This window comes from Lycorma delicatula, chromosome 11 (genome assembly GCF_047948215.1).
Source record: "Lycorma delicatula isolate Av1 chromosome 11, ASM4794821v1, whole genome shotgun sequence".
Taxonomy (NCBI): domain Eukaryota; kingdom Metazoa; phylum Arthropoda; class Insecta; order Hemiptera; family Fulgoridae; genus Lycorma; species Lycorma delicatula.
In genome coordinates, this window is record NC_134465.1 from 45,892,234 (window position 1) to 45,910,957 (window position 18,724).

At 27.0% G+C, this 18,724-nt stretch overlaps 1 protein-coding gene across 2 annotated transcripts in view; it reads right to left on the reverse strand.

The window, feature by feature from the left end:
- Positions 1 to 7,966: 7,966 nt before the first annotated feature.
- LOC142332421 (torso-like protein) overlaps positions 7,967 to 18,724 on the reverse strand; it is a 236,341-nt gene continuing 225,583 nt past the window's right edge. For both annotated transcript variants that reach the window (XM_075378864.1, XM_075378865.1), the window contains exon 5: positions 7,967 to 18,594. In XM_075378864.1, the coding sequence (XP_075234979.1) occupies positions 18,199 to 18,594 (396 nt within the window). In that variant the 3' untranslated portion in view covers positions 7,967 to 18,198. The remainder of the gene's footprint in view (positions 18,595 to 18,724) is intronic.

Sequence of the window (18,724 nt, forward strand, 5' to 3'; positions counted from 1 at the left end):
TATTAGAATTTTTATTTTATAGAAACCAAAGCATTGCCATGAAAGCATGGACAATTGCCTTGAAACAATTTTTTAGTAAAAAAAAAAAAAAATGGCTAATTTAAAAAATGAAAAAATTATATTGCATACAAATATCATAGCAATAAATATTAATTAAATGAATTATCTATTTAAGAAAAATCAATTTTCTAATTTTTTATCATTACACAGTCTAAAGCACGTGGCTTTATAAATAATCAGTAACCAGTCAAAATTGAATATTAATTTGTATAATTAATTTAAATACTTAAAAACTATTAATCCTCGCATAAATATGCTGCTTTTCAATAAGTTTACCCTAATTTTACCTTAAATCCAGGAAATTAAAACTTTAAGCTAACACGAAACGTTGCGTTCCGATCAGGTACACGGCGTAATCTGAACATGTTTTAACAGGTTTGTGGGTTCTACAAAAGATTTGAGTCGGGTAATAATCATCCGCGGTCATCTATTTTTGTTTATTAGATTATTTTTAAAAAAATACGTTTATAACTTTTAAATAAATAATATTTGTAAATAAAACTAAATAATATATATTAATTAATGTCTTAATTACAACTAGTTAATAGTTTTATTTATTTACTTATTTATACAATTAGGGACTATTTTAAATACCAATCTCTTTATTTAAATTTATGTTGGCAAAATGAGAGACCGTTGTTTTTTTTATCAGTTTTACTTAACGTGTATAATTATTTATAACATGATTATTTTTTACAATAGAAAATTTAATAAATAAAGTTACAAATATAAATAACAAACAACATTAAATAAAAATATTTTAAAAATATACATCTTTAGAAGAAATCCCGAAATCAATTTAGTCTGTAACCTACAACTATCATATGTTCATACTTTTTAATTGACTTTACCTATTTTGTAAAAGTAATGTAAACAAGATGTATAAACTAACTTATATAAAAAACTATGTTCATGAAGGTTAGGTAGTCTTATTGTGTTATTATTTTAAATTATTTAATTAGACCTAATTACATCAAAAATTAATTTAATTAATTAATTTCAGTTTTAATGTAATGAGGTTATGTAATATAATGTTATTTTTATGTTATGAATATATTATTCAGTTGTGAATAACTACTCATGACAATGCTAAAAAAATGCAGAAAAATTAATTTTGTCTTGTGGTTGACATACAAAACCAAAAATTATTGAATCAGAGATTTATAGGAGGTATAATCCACTTTATTGGAATGAGCACAATATGTGGTTTCCTACAAGATGTTTGTGTATTTTGGTGTAGGTTAGGTTAATATTATGCAACCTAACCCACCGGCTTAGACTAGTGGTCAACGGGTCTTCCTGAATCAGCTGATTTGGAAGTCGAAAGTTACAGCGTTCAAGTCTTAGTAGTCAGTTATTTTTATACGGATTTGAATACTAGATCGTGGATACCGATGTGGGTTGGATTTCAATTAGCCACACATCTCAGTAATAATTGAACTGAGACTGTGCAAGACTTAACACTTCATTTATACTCATGCATATCATCCTCTGAAGTATTATCTGAAAGGTAATTACCAGAGGCTAAACAGGAAAAAGAAATAATCTATTTATACATTTCATTAATTTAGAAAAGTATATATATATCTTTTCTACTACTTGTATATATGTAATATACTTTACTAATACTCTAATGTACTTTTGTATTAATATACATTAAAACAATATTATAAATATATTGTATATCAATATATATAATAATATATTATTATTTGTATAATAATATATATTATTTTTTTTGTTTAGCTTATTACTTTTCAGTTTCCAATAAAAGCCAGTCTTGGTTAATTAATTCATGTAGGATGTTTGTATATTTTTAACTTTATCAATGTAATTTATAATACAATATTTTTTATTAAAATGGGAATGAAAGATAATCTCATTTTTATTTCCTTGTATGAAGTAAAGGAAGTATTGTGATTGTAAAAATTTTGGTTTTCAGATTTCATCGGAAATATCCATTTGTTTATTTATCCAGCAATTACTTAGCGTATGCAACTACCACAACCAATGAATTATCTGTGGCCGGATTTGCTGTAGATTATTTTTGGTCGTCCAGGCCAGATCATTAAAAATTACGAATAGACTGGAAAATTAAAAATTTATATGAAATATCAGCTACATATGAAGTTCTAATATTATGTTATACATATAAATACATTGCAGCTTGAAAAAATTAAACTTTAATTGGTGACCTTTGGTGTAATGGTGTAACTTATGTTAACACCATTATCTGTATAATATTATTTGTGTAATTTAGTTTTATTTTGTTTTTTGCCACATTAGGTAATTGTAATCATTACTGATTATAATCGCATTTTAAAAATAAATTTTTTAAAATAGAGAATCATATTAAATCTTATTCATTGACATTTCTTCATTTGTCAACTCACTTGACACAATGAAACTTCCAGTTAACATATTTGAATTCATTATAATTCAATTTCTAACAACAAGGCTAGAGTAAACTGCCAGATTATGGAAAGAAAGATTATCAAATTAGGGCTGTCCAAAACATATCACAAACTCACAGTTCAGTATTGGAAATGTTAAAGGACAACATTATAACAATGCATTTAAATCTCTTCACAAACTTAAATCACTTAACAAACTTCACCTACTTAAAACGTTAACAAGATTCATAAACAACATAATGCTATTATTCTAGATTTAACTTTAAGCATTGTTTATTTTGTAAGTTCAGTCATAAGTTACAAAAATGCTATATTTTTTTTTTTAATTTATCCAATGATGAATGAAGAAACTTTTTAGAACACAATTGTCTCATATGTTTCCACAGAGGTCATAGTAACAACCAATGTTATTCGAATAACTTATGTGATTTGCGTCAACAAAGACATAACACAGTCGTTCATACTGATAAAATTAATGATTCTAAATTAAGTAATGATAAATTTAATAATAATGACTATTGTTCACAATTAAACAAAAATGTAATTTTGTCTACTGCTGTATGTAATGTAGACGATGTTTTTGGTCATTCTCATTTGGGTAGTCTTGTTAGACTTAGGCAGTCAGTTAAATTTTTGCAAATTGGGACTTCAATTCAATAAAGATTTGCTTATTTCAGGCATAAATAATGCATTAGACAGATCTGATTGTAGTGCAGTACTTACATTGCATTCAAGATACAAAAACTTTCATTGATATGCGTTGTGCTGTTTTGCCAGACATAACTTACCTTCCAATACATACATCTATCATCCATACCATTACATACAACTTCTCATCTTAATCTACCTCAAAATCTTTTCTTTACAGATTCTAAATTTAACATATCAACTAATACTGATATTTTTGTAGCCCAATTTTATTTAGATCTTATTTTACCTTATTTTAATTTATTCAAGATATCCTGTTATTCAAGAGACTAAACTGGGATTTATTCTTAGTAGTTGTCTTCTTACTTAATTTAAACATAAGAATAGTATTACATTCCTTTTTACAAGCAACAAAAGTTTTGGAAAATTCATGAAACTGATCTGAAGTTTCAGTTAATGAAACTTCCACCTTTTCATGTGAAACACACTTCCAACCTAATGTCACTAGGAACAATCAAAGCAGATTTATCTTCTCATTACCACATTAATCTGATAAACTCCAGCTAGGTGAAACTTTCATTAATGTTTAAAATAGGTTCTTATATCTGTAATGAGATTAGAATGATTAGAATTATGAAACAATTCTAATCTTGAAAGGGAATATATCGTCTTTATGCAAGAATACCTAAGATTAGGTCATATGTCATTACTTAATTCTGACGATTTATTAATCAATGAATCAGATGTACATTACTTACCTCACCACCCAATATTTAAGCCCACAAGTCTAAATACTAAAATGCGAGTTGTCTTCGATCGCTCAGCTAAAACGTTTAATGGTTTCTCTAGTTGGGTGTGTTGTCCAACAGGATTTATTCTCAACAATACTTAGCCAAATGTATCCTTTCTTTTTCCTGTTTAGCCTCCGGTAACTACCGTTTAGATAATTCTTCAGAGGATGATATGTATAAGTGTAAATGAAGTGTAGTCTTGTACATTCTCAGTTCGAACATTCCTGAGATGTGTGGTTAATTGAAACCTAACCACCAAACAACACCGGTATCCACGATCTAGTATTCAAATCCGTGTAAAAATAACTGGCTTTACTAGGACTTGAACGCTGTAACTCTCGACTTCCAAATCAGCTGATTTAGGAAGACGCGTTAACCACTAGACCAACCCGGTGGGTTTAGCCAAATGTATCGCCAAATTCTAGATAAACCTTTTACGGTGTGAGTCTCCAGATCAACAACTACAATATTTTGCACCTAGAACTATAACATATGGAACCGTTTCTGCTCCATATCTAGCCACTAGATACCTAATTCAAATATCAAATGAAAACCAAAAATTTTCCATTATCATGCAATGCTATTAGAAATGATTTTTATGTTTTTATTTCAGGCTCTGATCATTTAGATGAAGCTATCAAACTAAAGGTTGTTTCAAATTTACTGTAACGTTATGGTTTTCCATTTCATCAATGGTTCTCTAATAATCATAATATTGTTACTCTTGAACATAATTCTGTTCCTTTAGCACAGGAACATGAGTTACATAACTTAAGCATTTTATGGAACAATTCTACAGACACATTATCATTTCAAATTACTCAATTTATTGATACTAAAATTTATAGTAAAGAATTATTCTCTATTATTATAGTTGTATCTGACCCATTAAATCTTATTGGTTCTATTGTTTTCTATCATAAATGTTTCAAGCAATCTTTATGGAAACTTAAAATTAATTGGGATGATAGATTACCTATAACGATATTATCTCAGTAGTATAAATTATACAATCAGTTGCACTTAATTGAATTAAGATAAGTCGTTCAATTAAATAAACTACCAAAACTTGAATTATCTGGTTGTTTACTACTCTCATGTTTATGCTCTCATCTTATGTTAAGCCAATAAATGCTTTGGATATACTTATTAATGAAATACATCTGTATTTAGATTGAACAATAGCATTGGCCTGGATTCGTGGACATGCACCTGCTTGGAAGGTATTTATAAGTAATAGAATTACTGAAATTCAAAGAGATACCTCAAATGCTAAGTGGCACTATATTAAGTCTTTGGAAAATTCAACCGACATAGTCTAGGGGTTGTAATACAAATAAATTATTTGATGTCACTTTGGTGGCATGGTACTCCTTGGCTCTTACAATTTTCAACTCATTGGCCAAACATTGATATTAATTTTAATAATTCTAGTAAGTATTTGGCAGAATGTCTTATAGAAAAACGTAAAAATATATAAATATCTTTAGAACACTGTTTTTTAGTTGACTATACAAATTGTTGTGTATAGTCAACTAAAAAACAGTGTTCCAATTTATGCACAGTCTTAAATTAAATCTTTCTGTGTGTGTGTGTGTGTGTTCACTCAAAATCTGTTTTAGCAAAACCTTTGTAATTACAAAAATAAAAACTTAAAAAATATTTTACAAATCTTTTTGTTTAAACTTCCTTAAAATTTTATTGATAGCTGTCTGATCCTTTCCTACTGAAAAATTATAATTCTTCACAATTAAAAAAAATATTAATGAAAAATTATAAGTTAAAATTAAAGTTGTACAAGGAACCAAAGGTGTTACAATCATGAAGAAGAAAAAAGAGTGAAGTAGACATAGCTACAAATTTCAAAGCCAAGGGTACGCAAGGTGTGGTGAATCAATAACGATGCCCAACGGCTTTTATCATAATCAAGGAAAATAGCCTTATTTTCCCTGACCCTTCATAACCGGAAAATACCTGTTATAAAGGGGAATATCCATTAGGGCAAAACTATTAGTGAGGCAGACTGATTCAAACCAGATTCCTTGGATTAAGAATTCGAAGCGTTGCACTTTAAAAGATATTTAATTTAAATGAACGAAAATAATGATTAAATATTTCCATCCGAATTTATATACTTTGAAATTAATATCTACGTTAGCAGTCAGTTTTCAGTTTTAATCGATTTTATTCCCTCAATAATAGTGCGCGCGCGCGCGTGTGTATATGTGTATATATACACATATACACTGTGTATGTGTATAAACACATACACAGTGGTATTGTTAACAGTGAGGACGAGTTGTATCTGAAGTTAGACTGTATTCCGTTTTCTTTGTACGCTTTGTATTTTATTACGTTATTATCAAAATTCATAACATGAAAAAGAACATAATTTAAAAAAAATTCGTGACTAGTATGTGATGTTTGCCGGCCTCCGTGGCGCGAGTAGTAGCGTCTCGGCCTTTTATCCAAAGGTCCCGGGTTCGAAGCTCGGGCAGGCATAGCATTTTTTTATGCTGTTCAAAATTAATTATCATTTCATCTCATCCTCGGAAGCAATATCTAAGGGTGGTCCCGGAGGCTAGAAAAAAAGTGAATACTTTGTATACTGTCAATACGAGCAAAATAAATTAATAAAAAAACAAAATGGTTATAAATATTCGTGTAATATTAGTGCGAGATGTTATAATTCAAACTGCATCCATCGATGGAATTGCTGCGGACGCGCTGTCAACAACTCCCGTTGCTAAGTGTGCGTACTCCCCCTCCCATTCTATATACCACGACAATAGGTTCTCTTTCAAGGTTATACGACTAGCTTGCTCTTAACTGCCATCCCTTCCACGCACCTGCGTAAAGCACATTTTAACAAATTATTAACGAATTTATAATATAAAATATTCATTGGTTCCAGAGTTATGGCAAAATGAAATTTTAATTAATTAAATATTTGGATCTTATAAGGGGAAGGCACATCGGTTCGAATCAGACTTCATTTCCCTTTTTTTTCTTTTTTTTTTTTTTACTTTTTTTTAATTTAGATATGAGTTATTAATAATAATTATTAATCTACGCTATTAATGAAATAACATTTTAATTATTCCATTAAAAAAAAAATGTTTATATAATGTAACTGGGTGAAACATCTGTTTATTCGTTTTTGTTGATGGTTACATCATAATAATTTTAATGCCAATAATGCACCGTAATAATTTTAATTTTATGCCAGATTTCAAGCAATGTTTTTCTAATTTGGCGCACACACACACACACACACACAATTAATCATATTAATATTTCGATAAATTTAGCCCTCTTTTATTGATATTACTGTAGTTGCACATGAAAATATTTTACCTACAAAGTAAAAGTTTGAATGTAGGTAGGATATCACATCAGCAAATATAGTTAGAAAAAAAACAAAATAAAAAACTAACTTCTTACACACACCCAGTTTTCTTCAGTTATCTCTTCCTCCCCTGCTCACACACAACACACACACACACACACACACACATACCTACATAACAGTATTTACACCAACCATGTATATTAACATAACATTTAAAATTAACTACTCTTTCATTTAGATTAAATCATCATTGAATATTGTGCTGTGCTGTGTTTTATAGTGTACTTAGCAAAGGAACAGATTGCAGTGGGGATCTAGATTTGCTTGAATTTCTCTTGTATTAATTATGTTTTTGTCCTTTGTTTTGTTTTGTTTCAATATTACTGTGTTGTTATTGTTCCATGTAATACTTTTATGTTTCGTTTTTATGTTTCATATTGTCTGTTGAACTCACTTTTACCTTCTACAGGTAGATAGTTCAATTGGTTTGATTAGTTAGGTCCTTTCAGTCTTACTTAAGACTCGGTGAGATGTGTTTTGTTTTGAGTTCATTAAATAGTAGTACACCGATGGGAGTGTCACTCATAGCAGTTGCATCAGTGGCATCATGGCTGAGGCCAGGACATAAAAAATCAAAACAAACAAATGTTTTCAATATTGTTAAAATAAAAAAAAAGGAAACTAAGAAATTTTACAGAATAAAGATTTAACTCTTTTATTAGTTATAGGTACATTTATTAAATATTCAGTGTCATAGAATATTAATTTCACTAAATACAACTTAATATATGATGTTAAACTAGACTTACATACTAGGCTTAATTAAAGTTTTACTGAGCTCCCCGTCCCCTGCACATCTTAAGTGAATCAAACATTTTTCTATCAAAATAGCACAGTCATTGTTTTTAAGTAATAAACAAGAGATAATATTAATTGTACATTAAAAAGGAAAAAAAATCATTTAAAACATTATTTAAAAAACTACACCAAACATATGATAATATTCATTTAATTACTTAACCATTCTAATTTATATAACTTTGGTTTTAAATGATATAAATATTAAAAACTATTTTTTGTAACTGTAGAAGAAACTTAATTATTAAATAAATATACAGTAATCACTGTTTATATATATATATAATAAGCTAAATTTATAAATAAATACATAAAATCTTACAATGTAATCTCATTTTGAAAATCATCAAACTATTAAATAAAGGAACATAAATAAATTATTTTAATTTTTATAGACTCATTTTTCAGTAACACTGAAATATTGTTTTCAAAATATTTTTTATTATTTATGTGTCGAATTAATGTAATTGTTGGTGGTAAAAGTGGGCGTCCAAAGAAAATGTTCAACTAACAATTCAACTGGTGAAGGAGCAACTGTGAAAATATCTTTTGGAAAAATAAATTTCTATGTAATTTGAAAGATTAAATTAAAAAAATAATTCATGCGTTATGTTAAATATAAATAATAAATATAATAATAAACCGATTTATTATTTAAGTAATGATTGAATTAATGAATTCACTTAAGCCTTAAAAAAACTAACAATGAATTGCATTGCTTTCCCAGTTACACCAGTCAGGTTATGAAATTCATTTTTGAAAATCTATAATTTTAAGCTCTATTTGTATTTTTATGATAAAATAATTCCTTTTTATTGAAAAATAATGACCAAACTTATGGATTCTTTTTTTTACAATTTTATATAAAAATATTTATTTCTAATTTTATGTAGGAATGGGTGAAAATTTTTGGCTATTTTTTTTTTTTCAAGGAATACGAAAAGTAGGGGCTATGAAAAAAATTATGATTTTTTACAATTCAAACGCAATAGATAACTTGCGAAATTAAAATAAATTTAAAAAAATTATTATTTTTTATCAAGAGACCAATAAAGTGAGATGGGCAAATTTTTTTTTATAATTGTTTGAAGGCCTATTAATGTAGAAAATATAAATGCAAAAAACTCCCATTAACTCCTTTTCTGAAGTAAGATATAAGAAAAATAATTTTTGTTAGAGAGGGGTGAATATTACAAAAAGTTTTTTGGTAATTTGTGATCTTTATGAAAAAAAATTCAACTTTTATAAGAAATTTTTATTTAAAGTGCTCCATTAAAGGCTTGAAATTTTATTTCACCCAAAATACCCCACCTCTTTTTCCAATTTTTGCAAAAATTTAATTCATTCTTTCTAACCAAAGGTGGTACCTGTCTACTAAGTTTGAAGAAAATTGGTAACAGGATCCAGAGTTATAAGACCAAATACAAGCCAACATACATTTAGAACGAATGTACATCTACAAAAACAGATTTTTTTTAACTTTGAGCAATGGAATACAAAATTTTTTCACAAATTATTTAAAATTTATCATTTTTTTCTTAATGTTATTTTTTAAATGTCTTCACGCACAAAATTTAAAAAAGACCAATTTTTTTAGATTTTTTTTTTTTATTGATCTATATTCTTTCTTGTAATTATTATAGCAGGATATATAATCCGTACATAGCAAAATATAAGCTAGTAGAGTAAAAATACAAGAAAGGTATACTTATATTAATTTGTTTTTTATTATTAAATGAAGAATTTGCTTTTGAACAGTTCTTTTACAATATTAATTGGTTAATAAATATAAAATTAGCTATTTTATTGAACAGAAAATATTTTTAATTATATTAATTATGAAAATATGTTTAAAAAAAATGATTGTGTAGTATCTCAAATTATTATGTTTTTTTATAAAATATAAAAAAAAAAGAAAAAGTTACTAATTCTCATTTTAATTCTATTGCTCAATGTGAATTTCATAATAACAATATTATTAAAAGATAAAGCAGTGAAATTTATAATTAATCATTATAAAAAATATATATAAATTATTTAACAAAATCATTACACACACATATATATATATATATGTAGTGGTTCCCAACCTGTGCTATGTGGAGCCCTAAAGTTCCAAGGCTTCTTCACGAATATAAAAATTGAATTAAATTAAAGAATAAGAAACAAATAGTAGAATCAAAATAAGAAAACAAGAAATTACATTCTAAAAAGAAATCTGTCAAATTAATTTCACATCTCCTCTCCTCAGACAAAACTCTGCTACATAGGAGGAAGTGAGCTTATGGTAGGGACACTTGATTGTTGCTCTCACCAATAATGTAAAATTTGTTATAATACAAACAGTTTGATTATTGGATTTTGTAAAAACCTTTTTTATGCATAACCAAGTTTTGACAACAATATATGTGTATTAATAAGTAGTGACAGTATAAACTTAGTTTACTGGAAGCATATTCTATTACCATGGAAGACACTAAAAAAAAATTTAGGCTATAAATACACATGAAAAATACTATACATTAATCACATTTATTCTCAGTGATAATTTATTACACAAAAATCGTAAATGAATGAAAAAAAAGCCAAAAGGCTATACTTATGATAAATAGTAAAAAATATTTTATTGTAAATAAAAAACTGTTCAGTTTTAAATTCAAGGATTGTGTTTTTAAAAGTTTTTCCGAATAAAATAAAAACAATATTAAAGTTATAAAATACAAAATAAAAAGTTAAGAATAATTGGCTTTTTGGTAAACTTAATTAAAATTGATTAAAAAAATTGTTGCTAGTTATCTGATGTGATGCAACATAGTCAACCATTCTTCTATATCTGCCAGTGTGGAAAAACCAATTCTGGTACATATTCTTTTGAGTCGACGAATCATTGAACACACTAACATTATGTGTAACTTCCATTAAAGTTGGGGGCGATAAGCAGGTTAGTTCATCATTGTCGTTATCTGACTCAGTCTCTATGGTGTCATTCTCATTTACCTTTGCGTTAATCATATTGATTACAATATCTTCATCAGTAGGGGATTCGGCTACTACCAAATCTTTGTAGAAACATAATTCCAAAAAGTTATATCGCTGGGTACTATCAAAACTGGTAACTAACTGCTATTTATTATCATCATCATCATTACCATTATTGTTGCTAGAACAAAGGTTTTCACTGCTATTTTGTTCACATTCCAAGCTGGCTTTTTGAATCCAGCTTTTTTAAAACAGTTAAAAATTGTTAGCTCAGTCACATCATTCCTAGATTTTTTAACTTCCTATTGACAATGGAGAAGATTAATTTCCGGTTTTTTTTCTTTTCAACCATCTTTAATGTTTTCATTATAATCCTTTTCCTGTCCATTTGCTTAAAATTTTGTATAATGCCCTAATCCATTGGTTAGAGTTTAGAGGTAACATTTGGTGGAAAGAAAACACATTTCATTGATAGCAATTTCTGAGGAAACGATTTTGGAAGTGCTGGGCAGTTGTCAATAAATAGAAAAATCTTTTTATATTTCGAATGATAATGATCTAATTTGAAAAATGGAAAAATGGTAATTGGTTCTTTGTAAAATGGTTATCCATTTTACAAAGATTTCATTAGTAACCCATGCTTTTGTATTGGCTTCATACGGAATAGGCAAAGATTTAATGTTAGCGAAACAAGGTTTCATTTCAATTTACTAATTAAGAGAGGTTTCAGCTTTTCTGTCCCCAATGTGTTCGCACCTAAAAGAACTGTGACACGGTCTTTACTTCATTTCCCACCATGGCATTTATCATCTTTAAAAGTTAAAGTTTTGTCAGTTACATATTTGTAAACCAGTTTCATCAGCGTTAAAAATGTCCAATTTGTTGTACGTGCCCATAATTTCTTTTAGTGTATAGTTTATCCACATATTAAAAACTGAAACTAAGATCGGTATTATAGGTCTAATGTTAAACTTGGTTTTTTATTTTATTTTTTGTAATAAACTAATCAAATTTTTACTTCGACTTATAGGATTTTTGTTTGAGTTAAAGTAATTATATTTCCATATAATGTAATTCAGTATGGGCAGGAATTAGCATAAATTTCAAGTTACAAGAATTTGACTGTAGTTGGTTTCAAAAGAGGCCTGTGAATATCATCACACTTTTTCATCTAAACTAGTGATGGGATTATGATTTCACCTAAAAAATGGGAAAAAAATTGTTGATCTAAATAGCACATATTTGGTTTAATAAACTTCATTTGAAATATAAAAATACTTTGATTTACTTTTGCATTAGAATATGGAGAAACATTTTCCCTGACCTATTTATAATAACACATATAAAAGATCGTTAGAGAAATTTTTACTTTGTAAATAGATTTATTTCTTTTTAAAAGTTATCTATTCACTATGAAAAAAATTCCAAAAGATTTTTCTTTTAGGCCAAGCAACACTTGGCGTAGAGGCTGAAAAGGACTTACTGATATAATTGAGATCTCAAGAAATGAGGATACCATTTATAATCGGAAGGAATGAAAGATGGGATCATAAAATTCCATTCTAAAAGGATTGTCAAAAAGTGTCCATAAAAAGTAGGAAAAAAAGAAAAGGATATTCTTGGGATACTGAAATGAAAAGCTGTAAAGGATTGATTTAACCGAAAAGGTAACACTGAACAAAAATTCATTCATTCAAAAATAAATGACAAACTGTTATGGGTAAGAAATGGTGCAATGAATGAATTCCCTCTTCTAACCTAAAAAATAAAATTAAATGAATTTTATAAATATATATTTTATATATAATCATCCAACCTGATCCACTTAAGTACAGAAATTATAAATTAAATAAGGTGACACTTACCTTATTTTTTCATATCTTACAATAGCGTTTTCGTGGCAACCCACATCTTCAGTTGTTACTCTTTTAAGTGTTTATATCAAACTACATATCACACTCAAATACAACTAGATAATATTAAAAAAAAACTTTTAATAATATATAAAAAAACTTATTTTTTTTATAAATTAAAATTGAAATAAAAGAATTAATTTATACCTATTTAGAAATCAAGAAATATAAATAACAGTTCAGATATTTTTGAGAAATTTGATATATATAAATATAAAAGAAATTAAACTTGCAAACAGTATATGAAGATGACATACTTATAAAAGGGCTGCAGTAGGTAGCAGCACTTTTTCAGATAAAAGTAATGATAATGCATAATTCCAATTTAATTCAAATCCACACAATACTATAACACTGGCTAGCCAAGATACTTGGTACATTTTCCTATTTATTTATTTTAATTTTTTATCAAATCTGATGTCATATTTATATATGTGTAGTTTTTTATAAATTTAAAATGTTTAATTTCTAAATTTTAAAAAAGCTTTTAATTTGTGATTTTTAAAATAATTTTTATGTATTGTAATTCTTGAATTTCAATTTTAATTTAAAAAAAATGAAGTTTTTTCATATATTATTAAAAGATTTTTTATATATATTTAATTCTATTTTAGTGTGATATGAAGTTTGATATAAACACTTAAAAAACAAATTACAACTGAAGATGTGGGTTGCCATGAAAGCGCTATTATAAGATATGAAAAAAATTATAATTTCTGGGTACATAGGTGGGTCAAGTTGGTATGCAATATATATTAGTAGAGGGTATGGGTCTTGAAAAGATTGACTTAAGAAAAATTATATATATATAATAAATATCTTGTTTTTCATGCAGTGATCAACACATTTATTGGCACTCTATTGATAAGATTTCTTTTCACGTGAAACTGATAATATTTTTTTATAATTATAATAAAGTTTTATGTTAATGTGATAATGCATTACAGTTATATGAAGTTTATTACTTATTATAACTCTGAAATGTTTTTAAATAAAAATGAGGGATGTTACATTAAAACAACAACATAAAAAGGAAAAAAGTTAAAATAGAAATATTTTTTTGTTAAAAACTACCTTACAGATAACTATAACACATATTTCATAACATCATATTGTTATATTCATAGATAATGCTCCTACAATATCACACAAAACTGCTTATTTTTAATGATAAATCTAATAAATTTAATTCAAACTGGCATTTTTTAATAATTTTTGTAGCTAAATATTTTAGCTTTAAAATTAAATGTAGGATACACAAAAATTAACATTAAGGTAATGATAAGAAATTATATAACCGAAAATTCATCAATAATAAGGTTTTTAGATACAGCGATTGAACATAACCTCTCTTGGAATAACCGCACAAATTTAATTTCACCAAAAGAATATTTATTATTGCTCTTGTATAATTATTACATAAGTGTAGTAATGGTAAATTAAAGAAAGCAATATATCAAACTAATAATTTTCCATTTTCAGTATTTAATACCACTTTGAGAATCGCAAAAAAATTTTGAGAGTTTTTAGGCTGCAGAAAAAACCGATAGGCTATAAACTAAAAAGAATTATATTTAAATTTGTCTGACTTCAACACATATTCAGGTCTGAGACATAAAGGAACAGAAAAAAAAATGAGACATAAGATGGCTGGAAGCAAGAGCGACTATTCATATATCCCTCTTGCAGTGTCTTTACCACCGTTCACTATTTATGTTAAAAAAAAAATCATTAGATTGAAACACACTCGGTTCGGTTTGTTTTCACTCTTAACTATCATGAGCATCAATATTATACAAACAATTGATATAAAATAATATTCAAGAGCACATTCCCATGTGGGGGTTGCTAAATGTAATAGAAAACTTATATATAAATAACAATATAATCAAAATCTTATAAACTTAACATAAATATCCATTTTTTGTTTATTTTTTTTATTTTTTAACGATCACAGATGTAATATATCTTATTAATACGATTATACAATAAATTAATTACATATTTATATGTACAGTATATAGTAATACTGTTAATTATTTGTACTAACTAATTTACTAACTAATAATAATTGACAAGAATTTACAATAAAACTTCATATATACTTTTAAAATTTTTTGTATTATCTGAATTACTTTTTTATAAGGTATGATTTTTCTAAAAAAAAAGTAATTTTTCAATACCTATGAGGTCTGTTCAGAAAATAACCGAACATTTTTAATTACACATAAACGGAGATATTTAGTGGCGTGTGATGGGCAGTATTATGTTCTGCATAACCTCCTCTGTAACCGCATGTCCTTGGATTGCTGATATCTCGTTTAGTTTTTGTGTTATTGTTATTTGAGTGCTATTGTTTACTTGTTATTAGCAATTTTTGTAATGTGTGTGATTTTTGGGAGCAACAATGCAATGTAAAATTTTGCAATACTTTCACAATGCTTTCACACAAACGTTTCAACTTTTGAAACAAGCTTACAGAGATGATGCTCTGTGTTGTACACAATGTTACAAATGGTTTTCATGATTTAAAAGTGGTCATTAGTCGACTGAGGAAGGCTTTCGACTTCAACTGATAACACATTCAAAAAATCAATGATCGGGCATGCAAATCCCTGATTGACTCAGAGAACTTGCAGAAGAGCTTAGCATCTCGATTGGATCATGCAACAACATTTTGATTGAAAAATTGAACATGTATTGAGTCGCAGCAAAGTGTGTTCCTCATTAGATGACCGAAAAGCAGAAAGAACATCGAGTAGACATTTATCAGCAACTTCTTGAACAAGCTGATGATAATGAAACATTCATGCAAAGGATTATAACAGGAAACAAAAGCCCGGGTTTAGGGCTACGTCACTGAGACAAAAGTTCAATCATCACAGTGGATTAGCAAAGGATGCACATGGAAATGATGCTCTCTGTTTTTTTTTTTTTTTTTTATTTCAATGGAGTTATGCATTTTGTATCCTTGCCTCAAGATGAAACAGTGAACTGCGTATTATCAAGGTGTTTTACAACTATTATGTGAAAAAATCTGCAAAGAAACCAGACTTGTGGTGAGACAACTTATGGCTTCTTCATCACGATGATGCGCCCACACACTCAGCTTTGTCAGTTCGTCAGTTTTGTGCCAAAAATCAGATGACTGTCCTCCCTCAGCCTCCCTTTTTGCCAGATGTGGTTCCTTGCGATTTTTTCTTATTTTTGAAGTTGAAATCGGTGATGAAAGGACATTGTTTTGAGACTACTGATGACATTAAAGCAAATTCATTACAGACCTTAAAGGCCAAACGAAGCTATAAAGTGTGTGAATAGTGGAGGGGAATACTTTGAAGGGGCCAAGGAACAATTATCTGTAAAATTAATAATAAAGATTAAAAAAATAAAGTTCAGTTATTTTCTAAACATACCTCATTCATACATGTATTTTTACAGAATCTTAAATTCATTTAATTTATAAAAAAAATTTATACACAATAGGATTATCTCGTTTAATAAATTTACCTGTAGTTTATTAAGAGAAGTAAAGTTTTACTATACAAATTTAAAACTTAGATGTTAATTTATTCCTTAATTACTTATATCTAATCTTAAAAGCATACAGTTAACAGTAATAACAGTTGATAATTAATACAATGTATTTTAAAGAACATTGATCATTTATAAATTATTAAAAAGTTATAATATAATAAATACAATTAAACATGACCATTAGTCCACTTGTTCTGAGATATTTTAACAGAATGACTTTAATTTTTTAATCGAGAATTTTTCCCCAGTTAACATTTTGTTGTAATGCCCTGTTTAAAATAAACTGACACATTTTAAGTCGCCTGTAAGAATCATATACTGCTGAATTTATTCTGTGTTTCGTTGCAAAGAATATTTGCGAATATCTTCACATATATTCTTTCAGCTTACACATAATTTTTTTTTAATATTTAAGTTTGTATTTTATGCCACTGGTCAGATCTAGTTTAACAACAACAGTTCCCTTGATCCATCCAGATAAGATTATCTTTTACATACCATAATGTATAAGTACATAATGATGTGAATAAAATATTTATTTATATTTACCTATACAACTAGTTTTCAAATTGGTTCAATGATAAAATGTTTACGCACTTGATAATTTTTTTTATGAAATGTTTACAATATTTTCTTCATTTATTTTTAAAAAACTAAAAATAATTGTAAAAATTATAAAGAGATTTTTGAATTGGGAATATGCTCTACATAGAATTACTTAACGATAGTAGGTATAGTATGTATTTAAGAATTAGTTATACAAATATTTAAATCGGCAAGGGGTATTTAATATTATTTAGATAATCATTTCATATTTATCATCATCATTATATATTCTAATTGTAAAATTTAAATTATTTAAAATAAAACCCACTCACACACGCATACACACACTCTTAACCTTTAAAAGCATTTTAAAAATTTATTTTCATATGTGTTGGCAATACTAGAATTATTTAAAATTTTTAGATTATACCATTAATTACATATTATTATAAAAAGTTATTTTACATTAACACAAGTATTTGTGTTATTTTATTATGATGTTACTTAAATACAAAATGACAACTGCTTAGTTATTTATAAAATACTTGTGGTCGTATTATTTACTTCTATACCGAACTGGAAAGTAATCCTTGTTGACCAAGATTTGAAAGATGGAATAAGTATAATTTTTTATCTGATATTACTGAGTACGTAGATATAATTGATGATGAAAATTTGTAATCATTTTAATTTCTACTATTTAAGGTTGTAAAAAAAACTTTTTACGGAACTGGATAAATGCCCCAAAAAAAGCTCTATGCTTAAGTGATTAACAGAAAATTAAATTTTTATTATTTTTGGGCCCAATATCTCTGTTATATATAAAATAATGTTTTAGATTTTGAATTTGATTCTTCAGTTATATGGGTATGTAATTTCAGGAGATATGTAATTTTTTAACATAAGGCACGATTTTGAATTAGATGTAATATGAGTTAAGGTGTATTTAATACATATGGTCCAAAAAAAAAAAATACTTCAGAGTAAGCAATTCTCACAATTAATTTTTTCATTAATCTATTGATAGTAGAGAAAGATTTTTCAACACCTTGATATTCGTTTGTGGATATTGTAGGAAAGTAAAAAATCAAAACAAAAAAAAATCACATATTAACTTCCCATAATTGAATGTAATTGTCAATAACTTCGTTAAACCATTGTCTTTTATATTTATCTTTAAATGCAGATGACAATGCACGTAAATTAAGTTCTAATAATGCTTCATTCCCTAGTAATCTATCTAATTCTTTTAATAATTCCGTATCACCATGTATTTTTAATAAACTTGCATAACTGAAAAAATAAAAATGCACACGTAATTTATCAATTGCCCACTGTTCCATTGTTGTATTACCGCTTGCGGTTAATATTTTACCAATATGTTCAGCATACCATGGTGAAAAATAACTTGTTAACTCTCCAGGTGATAATGATGCTACACCGTTGGTTTTTAATTTTTCTTTTAATCTTTTATATATCGCTGGTGTATATACGAATACCTAAAAATAAAAATAGATAATGAAAATAATGAACATACATGAAGTTTAAGAAAAAATTTGTATTCATTAAAAATATCTCCAACTAACCAAAAAAATATTTAACTCAATCTGTCTGTCTCCTAACTAAATC